The sequence below is a fragment of the Desmodus rotundus genome, chromosome 10, assembly GCF_022682495.2.
Source record: "Desmodus rotundus isolate HL8 chromosome 10, HLdesRot8A.1, whole genome shotgun sequence".
Taxonomy (NCBI): domain Eukaryota; kingdom Metazoa; phylum Chordata; class Mammalia; order Chiroptera; family Phyllostomidae; genus Desmodus; species Desmodus rotundus.
In genome coordinates, this window is record NC_071396.1 from 56,954,916 (window position 1) to 56,971,707 (window position 16,792).

The following is a 16,792-nucleotide window of genomic DNA, read 5'->3' on the forward strand; positions in this document are numbered from 1 at the left end:
GTTGGTCTCATCACAGGGATGCAAGGATGGTACAACATTTGCAAATCAGTAAGTGTAATACATCAGAGAAACAAAAATCACATGATCATATCAATGGATGCAGAAAGAGCATTTCATAAGGGACAGCACCCATTTACAATAAAAACACTCAGCAGAGTGGGAGCTGAGGGAGCACTCCTCAACATAATAAATGCCATATACGAGAAATCTACAGCCAACATCATACTCATGGGCAAAAACTAAAAGCTTTCCCACTAAGATTAAGGAACGAGACAAGGGTGTCCACTTTCACCACTTCTAATTCAACACAGTACTGGAAGTTCTACCCATAGCAATCAGACAAGAAAAAGAACTAAAAGGCATCCAAATTGGAAACAGGGAAGTAAAACTGTCATTGTTTGCAGGTGACATGATAGTGTACATAGAAGACCCTATAGACTTCATCAAAAAACTTCCTGACCTACTAAGTGAATCTGGCAAAACAGCAAGATACAAAGTCAATATTCAGAAATTGAAGGCATTTCTGTATACCAACAATGAAATATCAAAAACAGAAATCAGGGGAAAAATTCCCATTGACTATAGCCACAAGAAAGATAAAAGTACCTAGAAATAAATTTAATCTATAGCCACAAGAAAGATAAAATACCTAGGATAAGTACCTGTATTCAGAAAACTACACAACACTAAAGAAAGAAATTAAGGAAGACACAAATAAATGGAAGCATACACCATGTTTATGGATTGGAAGAATTAACGTTATGAAAATGTACATACTACCCAAAGCCACTTATAGATTCAACAAAATTCCTATTAAATACCAATGACATATTTTACAGACATATAATAAACATTTCAAAAATTTATATGAAACCATGTATTACCCCGAATAGCATCATCAGCAATTTTGAGAAAGAAGAACAAAGTAGGAGAGATCACAATACCTGATATCAAACTATATTACAAAGCCACTGTAATCAAACAGTCTGGTACTGGCATAAGAACAAACACGTAGATCAATGGAACAGAACAGAGAGTCCAGAAATAAACCCATGTCTCTTTGGTCAATTAATATTCAAAGAAGGGGGCAGGAGCATAACATGGAGTAAAACTAGCCTCTTTACCAGATGGTGTTAGGAGATCTGGGTGGCTACATGTAAAAAAATGAAACTCGAGCACCAACTTACACCATACACATAAATGAACTCAAGATGGACAAATGACTTGAATATAAGTCGGGACACCATACAAGTCTAAAGGAGAACACAGGCAGGAAAATTTCAGATATTCCGTGCAACATTTTCACCACATGTCCCCAAGAGCAAAGGACATAAAGGAAAGAATAAACCAATGGGACTACATCAAATAGAACGCTTCTATACAGCTAAAGAAAACATCAGCAAAATGCAAAGGGAATCAACTGTATGGGAAAATATATTTGCCAATGATACTTTGGACAAGGGTTTGATCTCCAAAATATATAAAGACCTCACACAACTCCACATCAGGAAAACAAACAATCCAATTAAAAAATGGGCAAAGTACCTGAACACAGACACTTCTCCAAGGAGGACATATAGAGTACTCAGAGACATATGAAAGGATGCTCAGCATCACTACCCCTCAGAGAGATGCAAACAAAAACCCAAGGAGATACCACTTCACAGTTTCAGAATGGTCATTACAGACAAATCAACAAACAACAAGTGCTGGAAAAGTTATGGAGTAAAGGGAACCCTAGTACAATGTTTATGGGAATGCAGACTAGTATAGCCACTTTGGACAACAGTATGGAATTTCCTCAAAAAACTGAAATTGGAACTGCCTTTTGATCCAGGGATTCCACTTCTAAGATTATACCCTAAGAATCCTGAAACACCAATTCAGAAGAACCTACCCACCCCAATGTTCATAGCAGCATTAATAACAATAGCCAAGTGCTGGGAAGAGCCTATGTGCCCATCATATGAATGGATCAAAAAACTGGGGTACGTTACAGAATGGAATACTACTCAGCAGAAAGAAAGAAGGAATTCCTACCTTTCGCAACAGTATGGATAAAACTAGAGAGTATTATGCTAAGTGAAGCAAGCCAGGCAGTGAAAGATAAATATCATATGATGTCATCTGTAACAGGAACCTTATGAACAAAACAAACCAACGGGCTAAATAGAACCAGAGGCATGGAAACAAGGAACAGACTGACAGTAACCAGAGGGGCAGAGGGAGGCAGAGGAGGGGGTAAAGGAGGGGAAAGGTCTACTCAAGGAACATGGATGGATGACCCATGGACGACAGGGTAGGGGATTGATTTTGGGAGCAGGGTGTGGGTGGGGCAGGGGAGAGCAACAGGGGAAAAATTGTGACAAGTGTAATAGAATAGTAAAGAAATTTTTTTAAAGATTTTATTTATTGAATTATTTTGATAGAGAGGTGAAAGGCAGGCAAAAAAGAGGATAAGCAACATTGATGTGTGACAGAAACATTGTGTGGTTGCCTCTGGCATGTCCGCAACCAGGCACCTGGCTTGCAACCCAGGCATGTGCCCTGAAGCAGGCATCGAATCAGCAACCTTTCAGTTTGAGGGACGACACCCAACCCACTGACCAGTCATGGCCCAATTTTATTCGTGATGCTTGTAATTTTCCTCAGTCATTTTGATTAAAAGTTTATTAATTTTTATTGATTGTCTTAGGAATCAGCCTTGATTTATTTTCTCTATTTTCTTCTGTTTTCAATTTCATTGATTTCTGCTCTCATCTTATTAGCTCCTTCCTTATGCTTACTTTGGATTTAATTTGCTCTTCTTGTTTAATTGCCTGGGGTAGAAACTTGGTTCACTGATTTTTGACCTTTCTTACTTTCTGTAATTTTAAAGCAATAAATTTTCATCTAAACATTGTTTAGTTGCATACCATAATTGTTTTTTTCCCTAAATTTTGATGTTAAGTTTTCATTATCACTCAATTAAAAATATTTTCTGAAATTCTGTCAATATGGCAATATGGCAAAGTGGGTGAATGCTGCATTCACCTCCTCCCACAATCACATCAAAATTACAACTAAATTATTCAACAACCATCATGAGAACCACCTGAACACCTGCTGAACAGAAGTCCTGTAACTAAATATATAAGAAAGCAACGTCATGATTGGTAAGAGGGGGAGACACATGAACTGGCAGGTCCCACACCCATGGTGTGGCAATTAAGAACCCGGAGGAAGCCCTGGATGGGTACAAAAGTTGGTTAGAGCATTGTCCAAATACACCAAGGTTGCAGGTATAATCTCTGGTTAGGGCATATACAAGAATCAACCAATAAATGCATAAATAAGTGGAACAACAAATCAATGTTTCTCTCTCTCAAATCAATAAATATTTTTTAAAAAAAAAGAATCAGGAGAAATATCTCAGCTGTAGAGATTCCCCGCTGAGGAGCATGGGATCCCAGTCCTACACTGGGTTCCCCTGCCTAGGGATCCACTGCTGGGAATAAAAATCCCCATAACACCTGGCTGTGAAAAACTAGTGAAGATTATATCCAAGTGAGATGGAAGGCTGCTGGAGACCTGGGCGCTGCAGGTCTTAGGCCCAAGCACAGATTCATTTGCTCACAAACTCACTTGCTTTGGGCTCCAGCACAGAGGTAGCAATTCAAAAAGCACAAAGGACATATGGGGAAAAAACTAAATTGACTAGGTTCCAGGGGGAGGGTGCAGGAGGGACAGGGATTGGGACATCTCTCTCCAGGGATGAAAGGGATGGCAGGAGCCATTGTTCCTTTGTTGAACCCTACCCCCAAACAGAAAACCAGGTGCAGGCAGGCACAAAATCTGAGTTCTTCATTAACCTGGCTAATAGAATTCACCTCACCATGGTGATTCCCTGACACCCAACCACACCCAACTAACACTGTATTTGTAGATGACAGAATACTACTATATAGAGAGAACCCTAAAGATTCCAGCGCAAACTATTAAAGATAATAAATGAATTCAGTAAAGAAGCAGAATAATTAATATTCAGAAATTGGTTGCATTGTTATACACCAGTAACAAACTATCAGAAAGAAAGTTGAGAAAATAACTCTATTTACAACAGCATCAAAAAAGAATGAAATACCTAGCAATAAATTTAACCAAGAGTGTAAAAGACCTGTAACTATAAGACAATGAAGAAAGAAACACAAATAAATGTAAGCATATACCATGCTCATGGATAGGGAGAATTAACATCATTAAAATGTCCATACTACCCAAAGCAATCTATGGATTCAATGCAATCCTTATCAAAATACCAATAGCACTTTACACAAAACTGAAACTAAAAAAATCTAAATAATATTAATATGAAACCACAAAAGATCCCAGACCGCCAAAGCAATCTTGAGAAAGAATAAAGTTGGACGTCACACAACCTGATATCTATCCATCAAACCAAACTACAAGGCTACAGTTATCAAAAGAGTGTTGGTACTGGCACATAACAGACACACAGATTAATGGAACAGAACAGAGTGCCCAGAATTAAACCTACACCTTTATGGTCAATTAATATATGACAAAGGAGGGAAGAATATCCAGTGGGGTAAAGACAATCTCTTCAACAAATACTATTGGGAATACTGGACTGCCCCATACAAAAAAATAAAATTAGACCACCTTCTTACACCAAAACAAGAATTTACTCAAAATGGATTAAAGACCTAAATGCAGACTATAAATGTAAACCATAAAACTCCCAGAAGAAAATATAGGCAGTAAATTCTGTGATAATACTCTTAGCAATATTTTTGGAGGCATGTCTCCTTGGGTAAGGGAAACAAATGGAAAAATAAACAAATGGGAAAACATCAAACTAAAACATTCTGCACAGCAAAGGAAACCATCAAAAAAAAAAAAAGAAGAGACAACCTACATTCAGTAAGGGGTTAATATCCAAAATATATTGTTTTGGTCAAAAAGTATGTTTAGTTTTTTCTGTAAAATAAAAGATATTTTTTGTATTTTCACCAACAACTTTATTGATTTGGATATTCTGAGTATGTCAGCTCTCTCCTGTGTGGTATAATGTTCATTGATCTCAATGTTTCAATTTGATCACTATCAACTTCAACTGGTCTACTCAGCCATCACCCAGCAAGAAACCGCCAACCAAAACAAAGCACTTTTAACGTGTTCAATTAGTAACAGCACCTTCTCTATACACTGCACAATGCGTTTCAGTTGCATTTTTACCTTTCTTGAAATAATAAAGCATAATATGCTGAAAATGTTGCTTATTTTCTTCCATCTTCATTGGTGAATTTTTGTGTAGCCATTTTAATACATCTTCGGTATTAAAATGGCTACACAAAAATTCACCAATTTTGATGTCTTTTTAAAATGCATTCTGATACGACAGCTCTCACAATACAATCTAACAAAATTGTTTCAAATGAAGTTAAAAACAACTAAGCTATACTAGACCCATCTTACGGAAAACAACAAACTTTTTGGCCAGCGCAACATAAGTAACTCACGTAACTTAACCAATAAAAAAAAATTTTAAATCCTATTAAAATATGGGCAGAGGACCAGAACAGACATTCCTCCACAGAGGACATACAGATGGCGAATAGACATATGAAAAGATGTTCAACATCACTAATCATCAAGGATATGCAACTTAAACCTTCTGAGGAAGAGGAGATTGCAGCTGAAGCTAACCGTTGTCCCACCCACTCCTGCTCCTGACTCACCACTGTTCGCTCTCTCCTCAAGGAACAAGTTGGCCAGGAAGCAGCATGGCAGCAATGGCTTTTAAAGATACCAGAAAGAGCCTTGGCTGGTGTAGCTCACTGGATTGAGCGCGAGCTGCAAAACAAAAGGTCGCCAGTTCGATTCCCAGCCATGCCTGGGTTGCAGGCCAGGTTCCCAGTTTGGGGTGTGCAAGAGGCAACCACACATTGATGTTTCTCTCCCTCTCTTTCTCCCTCCCTTCCCCTCTCTCTAAAATTAAATTAAAAAATAAAACCTTTTTAAAAAATAATAAAGATACCAGAAAGATACCCACTCAACCAGAGATGACGATTTACTGGATTAGAATTCCTCTAATCAGAATGTAAAGTCTTTGGAGAAGGTGAGTGCTGACTTGATCAGAGGTGCCAAGGAAAAGAATCTCAATGTGAAAGAACCAGTTGAGACGCGTTCCAAGACTCCAAGAATCACTACAAGAAAAACTTCCTGTGAGGGGTGAGGCAGTTCTAAGACTTGGGATCCTGTCAGATAAGGACCCACAAGTGACTCACTGACTTGAAGAGCTCTTCTGAGATTTTTAAGCAGACTATTTCCATCAGTATTGAGCCAAGTCAAGACTGAAGTCATCATTGCAGATGCTTAAATCAACCTTTTTAATAACTTGACTATCAGTTGTTAAAAAAAAGGATATGCAAAGTAAAACCACAATAAGATATCACCTCACACCTACCAGAATGGCCATCATCAATAAATCAAAGAAGTTTTGGCAAGGATGTGGAGAAAAGGGAAGTCTCGTGCATACTGGTAGTATTGTAAGTTATAATAGGCACTATAGAAAACAGTATGGAGGTTTCACCAAAAATTAAAAACAGAACTACCAAATCACCTGGCAATGCCACTTCTGAGTATATATCCAAATAAATCCAAAACACTATTTCAAAAAGATATTTGCATTCTTTTGTGATCACTGACAAGATACAAAAGCAACCTAAGTGTCTGTCCTTCAGTAGACAAAAGGATAAAGATGTGGTATACTTACACAATGGAATATTACTCACCCATAATAAGAATGAAATCTTGCCATCTGCCACAACATAGATGGACCTAGAGGGTTTTATGCTAAGTCAAATAAGTCAGAGAAAAACAAATACCCTATGATTTCACTTATATGTGAAACCTAACAAACAAGCAAAAAAAAATTCATAGATACAGAGAACAGACTGGTGGTTGCCAGAGGGGAAAGGGTTTGGGAGACTGGGCGAAATAGGAGAAGGGGTTAAGAAATACAAACTGACAGTTATAAAAATAGTTACAAGAATGTAAGGCGGACCATAAAGAATATAGTCAATGATATTGTAACAACTACATATGGTATAGATCCGTACTAGACTTATCAGGGAGATCATTTCATAAATTATATAAATGGCTAATAACTATGTTGTACACCTGAAACAAATATAATGTTTAATCTCAAGTATAATAGAAATTTTTAATTCTTCAAAATATAGAAATATAAATACCCATTACGTCCACCAAAATTTCTAATCTTCTTGTGGTTTCCTCTTTGATACATGGGTTATTTAGAAGTATGTTGTTTAATTTCCAAATATTTGAAATTTTCCCAATATCTTTCCGCTGTTGATTTCTACATTAATGCTATCAGAGAACACACAATGTATGATTTCAATTATTTTAAATGTGCTAATATTTCTTTTATAGCAAAAAGTATGTTTTTTTCAAAGATTTCATTTATTTATTTTTAGAGAAAGGGGAAGGGAGGAAGAAAGAGAGGGAGAAAAACAATGTGTGGTGGCCTCTTGCACAGCCCCAACTGGGGACCTGGCCCGCAATGCAGGCATGCACCCTAACTGGGAATCAAACTGGCAACCCTCTGGTTTGCAGGCTGGCACTCAATCCACTGAGCCACACCAGCCAAAAACAAAATATGTTTTAAAAAATGTGCTCTCTAAAAAATAAAGTGTATGCTTTTGCTTCCAGCCAAGACAGAGGTGTAGGTAGATACACTGTGCCTCCTCACACAACCAAAAGGACAAGAAATTTAAAAACAAAAAATAACCACAACTGCCAGAAAATCAAACTGTATGGAACTCTGACAACCAAGGAGTTCAAGAAGAAACATTCATTCAGACTGGTAGGAGGGGTAGAGACAGGCAGCCGGGGTAGGGAGGACTCATGGCAAGGACAGCTGGTAGATCTGGTGTTTCAACATTTGCATGCAGATAAACCAGGAGGAACAACTGGGGAGTGAGACAGACAGCAAAACTCAGGGTTCCAATGTGGAGAAATAAAGCCTTAAAACCTTGGGCTATACAAACCTGTGGGGGTTGCAGCAGCAAGAGAAACTCCCAGCTTCACAGCCAGAGTTCATTGGAGAGACCCACAGGGTCCTAAAACATAGACAAACCCATCCACCCAAGAATCAGCACCAGTAGGGCCCAATTTGCTTGTTAGTACTGGGAAAAGTGACTGAAAGCTGGCCCAGAGCCAAGCAAGCAGCCTTGTTCCCTCTCTGACCCCACCCCCACACACTGCCTCAACACAGGGACATGGGTTGCCCCGCCTTGGTTAATACCTAAGGCTCTGCCCCTTACTACCAAGCAACGGGCTGAGCAAAAGAAACAGGGCCCAAATGAAAGAACAGATCAAAGCTCCAAAAATAGAAATACACTATGAAGAGATAGCCAACCTATCAGATTAAAAGTTCAAAATCCTGGTAATCAGGATGCTCACAGAAATGGTTGAGTATGGCTTCAAAATGGAGGAAAAAGTGAAGGCTATACAAAGTGAAATAAAGAAAAATATACAGGGAACCAACAGTGAAGGAAAGGAAACTGGGAGCTAAAGGAAGAAATAAACATTCCACCAGAACAGAATAAAGAAACAAGCATCCAAAAAAATGAGTAGAGGCTCAGGAACCTCCGGGACCACTTAAAATGTTCCAACATCCAAATAATAGGGGTACCGGAAGGAGAATAGGAAGAGCAAGAAATGGAAAACTTATTTGAAAAAACAATGAAGGAGAACTTCCCTAATCTGGCAACGGAAACAGACTTCCAGGAAGTCCCGGAAGCTCAGAAAGTCCCAAAGAAGTTGGACCCAAGGAAGCACACCCCAAGGTAAGTCATAATTACATTGCCCAAGATTAAAGATAAGGAGAGAATCTTAAAAGCTGCAAGAGAAAATGAGACAGTAACCTATTGGTAAAGAGTGCCCATAAGACTATCAGCTGATTTCTCAAAAGAAATCTTGCAGGCAAGAAGGGGCTGGAAAGAAGTATTCAAAGTCATGAAAGGCAAGGACCTACGTCCAAGATTACTCTATCCAACCAAGCTATCATGTAGAATGGAGAGCAGATAAAGTGCTTTACCCAGATGAGGTCAAGTTAAAGGAGTTCATCATCACCAAGCCCTTATTATATGGAATGTTAAAGGGAGTTCCCAAAGAAAAAGAAGATGATCAAAACTATAAACAGTAAAATGACAACAAACTCACAACTATCAATAACTGAACCTAAAAACAAAAATAAAAATGAACTCAGCAAACAACTAAAACAGGAACAGAATCTCAGAAATGGAGATCACCTGGAAGGTTATCAATGGGAAGGGGGAGAGAGGAGAATAGCAGAAAAGGTACAGGGAATAAGAAGCATAAATGGTAGGTACAAAATAGATGGGGGGAGGTTAAGAATAGTATGGGAAATGGAGAAGCCAAAGAACCTATATGTACCACCCACGGACATTAACCAAGGTGGAGAAAACTGGTGGGGTAGGGAGTGCAGGGCAGAGGAGAATAAAGGTGAGAAAAAAATGGGACAACTGTAAAAGCATAATCAATAAAATATATTTAAAAAATAAAGTGTGTGCTTTTATGTTAGGTGAAGTAGACTATTGTATAAATGTCAACTAGGTCAAATTATTAGTATTGTTCAGTTTTTGTATGTCCTTACTGATTTTTTACTTGTTCTATTAATTATTGAGAGAAGAGTGTTGACATCCCCAAGTCTAATTGTGGATTTGAAAATTAAGCACTTCAAGTAGACAGACTAGCTTACCATTCTGAATCTGAGCCACTTTTTTTGAGATCTCGCCAATGATCTATGAAAAAAACAAAAGTTAATAGATTCTTATTAGTTTTGAATATGTCTAAAAGCACAGGAAAATGTAACTTAAAATTAGTAATTAAAAAAAAACTTAGGCCCTAGCTGGTGTGGCTCAGTGGACTGAATACCAGCCGGTGAACCAAAGGGTCGCCAGTTAGATTCCCAGTCCAGGCCACATGCCTGGGTTGCCAGCCAGGTCCCCAGTAGGAGGTGCATTCAAGAGGCAACCGCACATTGATGTTCCTCTCCCTCTCTTTCTGCCTCCCTTCCCCTCTCTAAAAAATAAATAAAATCTTTTTAAAAAATAACTTAGAATTCTGATTTAAAATTCATTTAGATAGCAAGAACCAATTAGATACTTGTTACTTCTACTAAGATCATATTCATCTAGAATGTACCTGTCGTCTCCACTTCTCAGCTTTGGGCAACTCAGTACATTCCGAAGCGAGGAAGGGTCTTCGTTCCTAAAAAGAAGCAAATTTTACACATTGCCACTATACAGTATGAAATTACAAACTTCCTGCAACATTCAACTGATCCAGGCCTGAAGTCCAAAACGTCTAAACACATCTAAAGTTTCACTTCCAAATGATCTCATCAAGCCTTAAACCTCACTTTACAATCTCTATTTAGGAAACAATAGACAAACACATTCATTGCACTGTATTTAGTATAGTGAAGCAATGGAAACAAATTAAAATTCCTATAGTAGAGAGATGACTAAGTAAACCAGGTCATATCCACTTTATGGCATATTTATATCACCTTAAGAACAGATGGCCAACAGACCTATGAAAAGATGCTCAATGTCACTACTCATCAGAGAAATACAAATTAAAACCACAATGACATATCACCTCACACCTGTCAGAATGGCCATCATCAATGAAAGAAGTGTTGGCGAGGATGTGGAGAAAAGGGAACCCTCATGCACTGTTGGTGGGGAAGCAGACTGGAGAAGCCACTATGGAAAACAGTACAGAGGGTCCTCAAAAATTTAAAATGAAACTGCCTTATGACCCAATGATTTCAATTCTGGGGATATATCTGAAGAAACCCAAAATACTAATTTGAAAGAGTTTATGCACCCCTATATTCATTGCAGCATTATTTATAACAGCCAAGATACGGAAGCGATCCAAGTGCCCATCAACAGACAAGTGGATAAAAAAGTCGTGGTACATATATACAATGGAATATTACTCAACCATAAAAAGGAATGAAATCTTACCACTTGCGATAGCATGGATGGACCTAGAGAGTATTATGCTAAGTCAAATCAGTCAGAGAAAGACACATACCATATGATTTCATATACATGTGAAATATAAAGAACAATTTAAATAAACAAACAAAAGAGAAACAGACTCACAGTTACAGAGAACAGACTGATGATTGCCAGAGGGCAGGGGGTTTGGGGGACTGGGTGAAAAAGGTAAAGGGATTAAGAAGTACATATTGGTAGTTACAAAACAGTCATAGCGATGTATAGTGCAGCATAGGGAATACAGCGAATAATACTGTCATAATTATGTATGGTGGCAGATGGAACTGGAAGTATCGAGGGAATACTTTGTAAAGTACAAGATTCTCCAACCACTATGCTGTACACCTGAAACTGATACAAAAAAACTAAAGAAAAAGATAAAATGTAAACAAAACAGAATATCCAAAGAATGGTACATTTTATCCCTAATCTGGCTGAGTCTCTGTGAGTCTGAGATCACTGACTGGTTTCAGCTAAAAGCTGTTCCCCACAGCTATTCTACCTACTATTATTCAATATTAGACAGAGCTGGGATAATACGGGAACCCAATTATCATAGCACAAAAGAGATGGAAGAACAAGCAGCCAGATCATCACAAAGCCCTAGCTATAGAGATGCACCTAGAATTCAAGTGGATAAACTGATAAGCATGTCAGCAAGTATAGACAAGAAACAGGAAGATTTTGAGTTTAAAGTCAGCTCAGTAGGGAGTTTTACCACATTTTTCATGCTACTTTACAATTCAAGAGGAAGATTTACACCAACCTTCACTTTTCCCTCCTCCAGTTGAGCTTGGCGAAATCTTGCTAAGGCAGTCCTACCAGAAACAGAAAAGACTCCATTAGATCCTGCTCACAGACTTCTTATCACCCAAGTTCCTGGATAGAGTAAATCTGCTCATGACCATATTCAATGTCATTCTTGTGTGTGTTGGGATTAGGAAACCACAGAGAAGTTACAGGTTTCCATGTTCCAAAGAACATGAATTTGTTCCAAAGAGTAGAATTTATAGGACCATGTGTGTTTCTGAACACCCAAGTATCTATTTTATTTTCATTGCACGTAAATACTGTGGGAAACAACTTAATAGACTACTGTGGTGAGCAAAACATCCAGATATGAAAGATTAGTATTTGGGGTGCCCTAGCTGTCACTCTCACAGCCCCAGCCTCCATGCCCAGGTGAATGAATGCTCATCCAATAAAAGTTCTGGGAGCTTTCAGAAAACACTAATGGGGAAAACAAATGGGAAAATATGGAAATACTATTCGAAAATATGTAGAGTAAGGAACATATCAAAAGGCTAATACACCGAAAGGACCAAACACAAAAAGAGCTCTGTGGTAGTAATTAAGTTATATAAAATCTACAGTCAAAATTGAGTTGATACTTACATGGCTTTTTCTGCATTTCGGGCCTAAAAGGGGAAAGAACAGAAGAAAAATACCCATTTTTTAAAAACTTTTATTTGCTTTTTAGCAACAAGTTTCACCACAAGGCATAGTCACAAACAAAATGCTTGAAGTAGCATATAAACAGAGTAACAAAAAAAATATTAAAAGAGCGCTCTCCCTCTCAGGAGCATGACCACACCTTTCTTCCCTCTCAGGCACACATCTCCTAAACTCCAATGGTCCCCAAAAGAGTTGCAATGAGGGCAGCAATGGGCAGCAGCAGCTCATCCTGGGCTAACCCCTTGAATCTATCTCCAAGGTCACTTTTCTCTAACTTTCTAGTGAGCCAAAGCAATCTAGGCTTATTTCTTTTCTATAACATTTCTAGAGAGCCAAAGCATGACTGCCTGGGCTCTTTCCTGTTGCTTCTTCTCTCCTAAGCCCTTCCCTGTTTCACTGTCCCCAGCTTTAAATAAACGTACTCTCAAAATTAAAGAAAAAATAATTAAAAGATGTCCAAATCCTGTGACTTTACTTATGCTGCTCCCTCTGCCTAAAATCTTTACTCCTCTGGTCCCCAACCCCTTGGATCTGGCTAACTCCTATTCATCCTTCAAAATTTACTTGTGTCATCATCATCCCAATAAGTTTTTCCAAGACCCCCTTCTTCCCGACTAGGTTGCTACCCTTTGTCTGGGTTTATACCTACCATGGCACTTTCCATCTACTATCACAGTTGTGTGTTTTCTGGCAATGGAATTTGAGAAAGAAGAGACTAACTTTTATAAAGACAGTTTTATACAAGTACTGTCACACTAGGGTCAAGGCAATTATCCCTGAAACACAATGTCAGGCAGGGAAAATGTTTTCTGGGTGTAAGTGAAAGAGTACTTGCTGGAGTCATGAAATTGAATTTTATTCCCAGCTCTTCCACTTATCATCCCTGAGTAGTCTCTCTAGGACTACTTTACAACAGGGATCATACCTCTTATTTCATACAGAGGTCATGATGACTTGATGAGATAAATACATGAAGACATCCAGTATGCCGTTTATAGATGCCAAGCAAAAGTGAGCTCATTTAAATCTTGTCTCTCACCCTCCTTTTCAATGGACACAAAAACAAACTTGGCAAATGCTTGGTGGGTAAATGAAGACAAAATTTACTAAGGAATAAAATAGAGGCTCTCCTAGAGGAAACCATCATCCTGAAGGCTAAGACTGTGTCCTAGATATTTCATTAAAGCCTATAGATCCTAAATATTTAATTCAGTATTTCTCAATGCCTATTCCATGCTTAAAACATCATGCTAGATGCTAGGAACTAAGCCATGGTTCTTCCCAAGGAACACATAGGAACTCCCTCCAAAACAATGAATCAATAATAAGTGATCAGTGATGAGGGCATGTACCCAGAATAATGAACCCACAAATATGAACGTGTGATGGTGTTATATAAAATAACCCAAAACTCCTGTAGCCAGAAATATCCAGGCCCAAGGATCGTCTCCCTGGCTAAGGAATGGAAAAAGGAGATTCCCAATGCTTGCCAGAGTTCAGAAATGAAGAGCTTTAGAGCAGAATGAAACAGTAAATTTGGGGCATATCCTCCTACAGAAAGCACTGCTTCTAGCCAACTGGTTTCTCTCATTCTTAGGTTCTTGTGTTCATCAATCTCCAATGGTTTCCAATATAACCTTATGTTGGAGTTATTCTATAACCTTACTATAGCGTCAAGGGTTTATTATGGGGGCCTCACTTCATGAAAATATTATGGTAAATCAACATGTTGTACCAGCACTATGTGCATTCTCATATTTACCCGTAGTGAGTACTTCTTGAATGAAGAGGCCAACTAACCACGCCAGACCAGAGATCACACCCTCAAGCAATGACACTATGACATTCATTCATACGTTAACTGGAACACCTACAACGTGCCAGACATTACATAAGCACTGGTGAAAAGCCCTATCCTTGGGAAGTTTTTATCTTGTGTTGGAGGGTACTTGATAGTAGAACACATATAAATCAAACAATCCAGTAACATACGGTCACAACCAGTATGAGACTTGGGGACAAACAATCCAGCCCACAGCAGGCACCGTGAATCAGAACCGGTCCTTGTGCCTGCCTCTCTTTTCCTTAGTTTCTCCTATTGCTAACGTACAGCGCTTCGAGATTAAAACACCAATGGGAAACGGTGGCCCTCGAGATTCCAGTTTCCCTCACCAACTTCTGACAGTTAAGAGAGGCAGGAAGAGAATTCCCAAATTACACCGAAGGAGCCTGAGGCCCGCAGTGACGCCGGTTGAGCGCCTACAACGAGGGACCCAGATGGGGCTGGGAGCCCTCACAGCCGGTCTGCTCGCCCCGTCCTTTATTCACCCACCCTACTCACCATAGTGCAAGTGAAGGCGCCGCCCTCGGATCACGGCCAGGGAACTTTCCGGCCTCAGGTGAGGCCAACCCTGAGAGGAACTGAAGATTCCAACTGAACCACCGACTTTCTCAATCGGAAGGGGGAAAAAGCGTGGGGGCGGGGCCAGGAAGAACGAGAAAAAGAGAGACCGGAAGTGAAGCTGCGAATTGGCTGGAGAAGGGAGAGGAAATGCAGGGTCGCTCTGTTGGCGGCCTTCCTTGGCGTCCTCACGTAGCCCTAACGCGTACGTAGGAAGAAAGGGGGCGTTAACAAAATTGCGCTTGCGTACTGGGAATGACAGGTCTGTCTCCTACGCACCCCTGGGCGGCAGGTTTTACTCTCGCGATAACAACTGCGACATTTCACGCAGTAACTGTTGGTATCCCGGTAGCGAGCAGTGCCACTGCAATTATCTGTAAGGACGCCGGGAGTACTTTTGCAACTGTAGTTGCTCCTTCCACCGATCCTCGTGGAGAGCAAAGATGCTCCCCTCTTTATCCCAGTTAATGGACTGAATCCTGACAATTAACTGGGGTCGTTGGACAGGATCACCATCCCGCCTGCATGGAGGAGGCTGCTTCAGAAGTCAAAGCTAGTCTCCAGTTACCGTATTTTGCTGTGTGTAATGTGCACTGTTTTGCGGAAATTTTTGAGGGAAAAATAAGGATGCGGATTGTACATGGGTATAATGATTACCCACGGGTATACCAATGGATGCATACGATGGTATTATAATAATCCCATGTATAATGTGCACAGAACCGTTTAGCCAGCGTTAAAACGCCTCTGGGCAAATCACAGCCAGAATCTGTGTTCTCCACGAATTGCAGCTGGCCCAGCTTTGTAATTGCAGCTGGCTTCTTCATGTTTCCTTGTCATTGGGACCTGTGCTTTTTGTGGGATTTTCTCCTCCTGGTATCACAGAACCTATCAGAACTGGACCAGAGCTTGAGGTCATCCTCTTTTAAAATAAGAAATTTAAGGTTCAGGGAAGAAAAGGCCACTTGCTCTGAGAAGGAGGATATTGATTAGATAATATGTGAGTCACAAGCCATAGAGACGCGGCCTGTTTGTGTGACAGGTACATTGCTAGGATCAGAAAAGATGCTTAAACAAAGACTAGGAAGACAGGAGAGGCCACTGATAGGAATGTTTCTGGTGGCTAATCCCACATGGTGTTAGCAATGGAGTGAGCTGTGATGTGGAATTTAGGTGAGAGACGATAGCAAATTCAGTTAGCAGCTCTCCCTTCCCAAGCATGGCACTTCAGCCATGGTGACTTCCTCTACTAGAGGACCAATGGTGGTCACTCTAGATGCAGCTAGGGGACCCAGCTGACATGTGGTTCAGGATCAAACAAATACTTAGAAGAAGAGACACCAGTATCTCATGCCTGAACCATGACAAGGACAAGTTTCCTCCTTAAAAGTTTTAGGTGGGCATAGGTCCATCCCACTAGACTCCTATCTTCTCACCTCTCTGTCAGATATGTGTAGGTTTATGGTTAAATAATGGCCAATGGGAATCAAATGAATGGAGTGTGTGACACTTCGGCCATGCTGTGAAAAGAAGGAACATGTCTTCCCTTTGCCCTTTTCCCTTCTCTGCTGAGAGGTTACTATGGGAACAGCCACCTTGAATTCAGAAATGGAAGTATTGAGGATGCTAGAGTGCCCTCAGAGTTCTGGAACACCTAGCTCTGTAAAATCAGAAATAAATGTAGTCTTATTTAAGCTGCTGCATTTGGGGGTCTTTTATTAGAGTTGCTTAACCTTTACCTTAAATAATATCTGGTTCCAAACAAGCAGACTTGTTCTTCACTCAGATAAGATTTTTCACACATATATTT

At 39.7% G+C, this 16,792-nt stretch overlaps 1 protein-coding gene across 1 annotated transcript in view; it reads right to left on the reverse strand.

Annotated features, from left to right (window-relative positions):
- Positions 1–15,185, reverse strand: part of ISY1 (ISY1 splicing factor homolog) — a 33,310-nt gene extending 18,125 nt beyond the window's left edge. The window contains exons 1-5 of the mRNA XM_024580132.3: positions 14,923–15,185; positions 12,522–12,544; positions 11,893–11,944; positions 10,258–10,323; positions 9,812–9,854 (exon numbers count right to left, since the gene is read on the reverse strand). Of these exons, the coding sequence (XP_024435900.1) occupies positions 9,812–9,854; positions 10,258–10,323; positions 11,893–11,944; positions 12,522–12,544; positions 14,923–14,925 (187 nt within the window). The 5' untranslated portion in view covers positions 14,926–15,185. The remainder of the gene's footprint in view (positions 1–9,811; positions 9,855–10,257; positions 10,324–11,892; positions 11,945–12,521; positions 12,545–14,922) is intronic.
- Between the last annotated feature and the right edge of the window lie 1,607 nt (positions 15,186–16,792).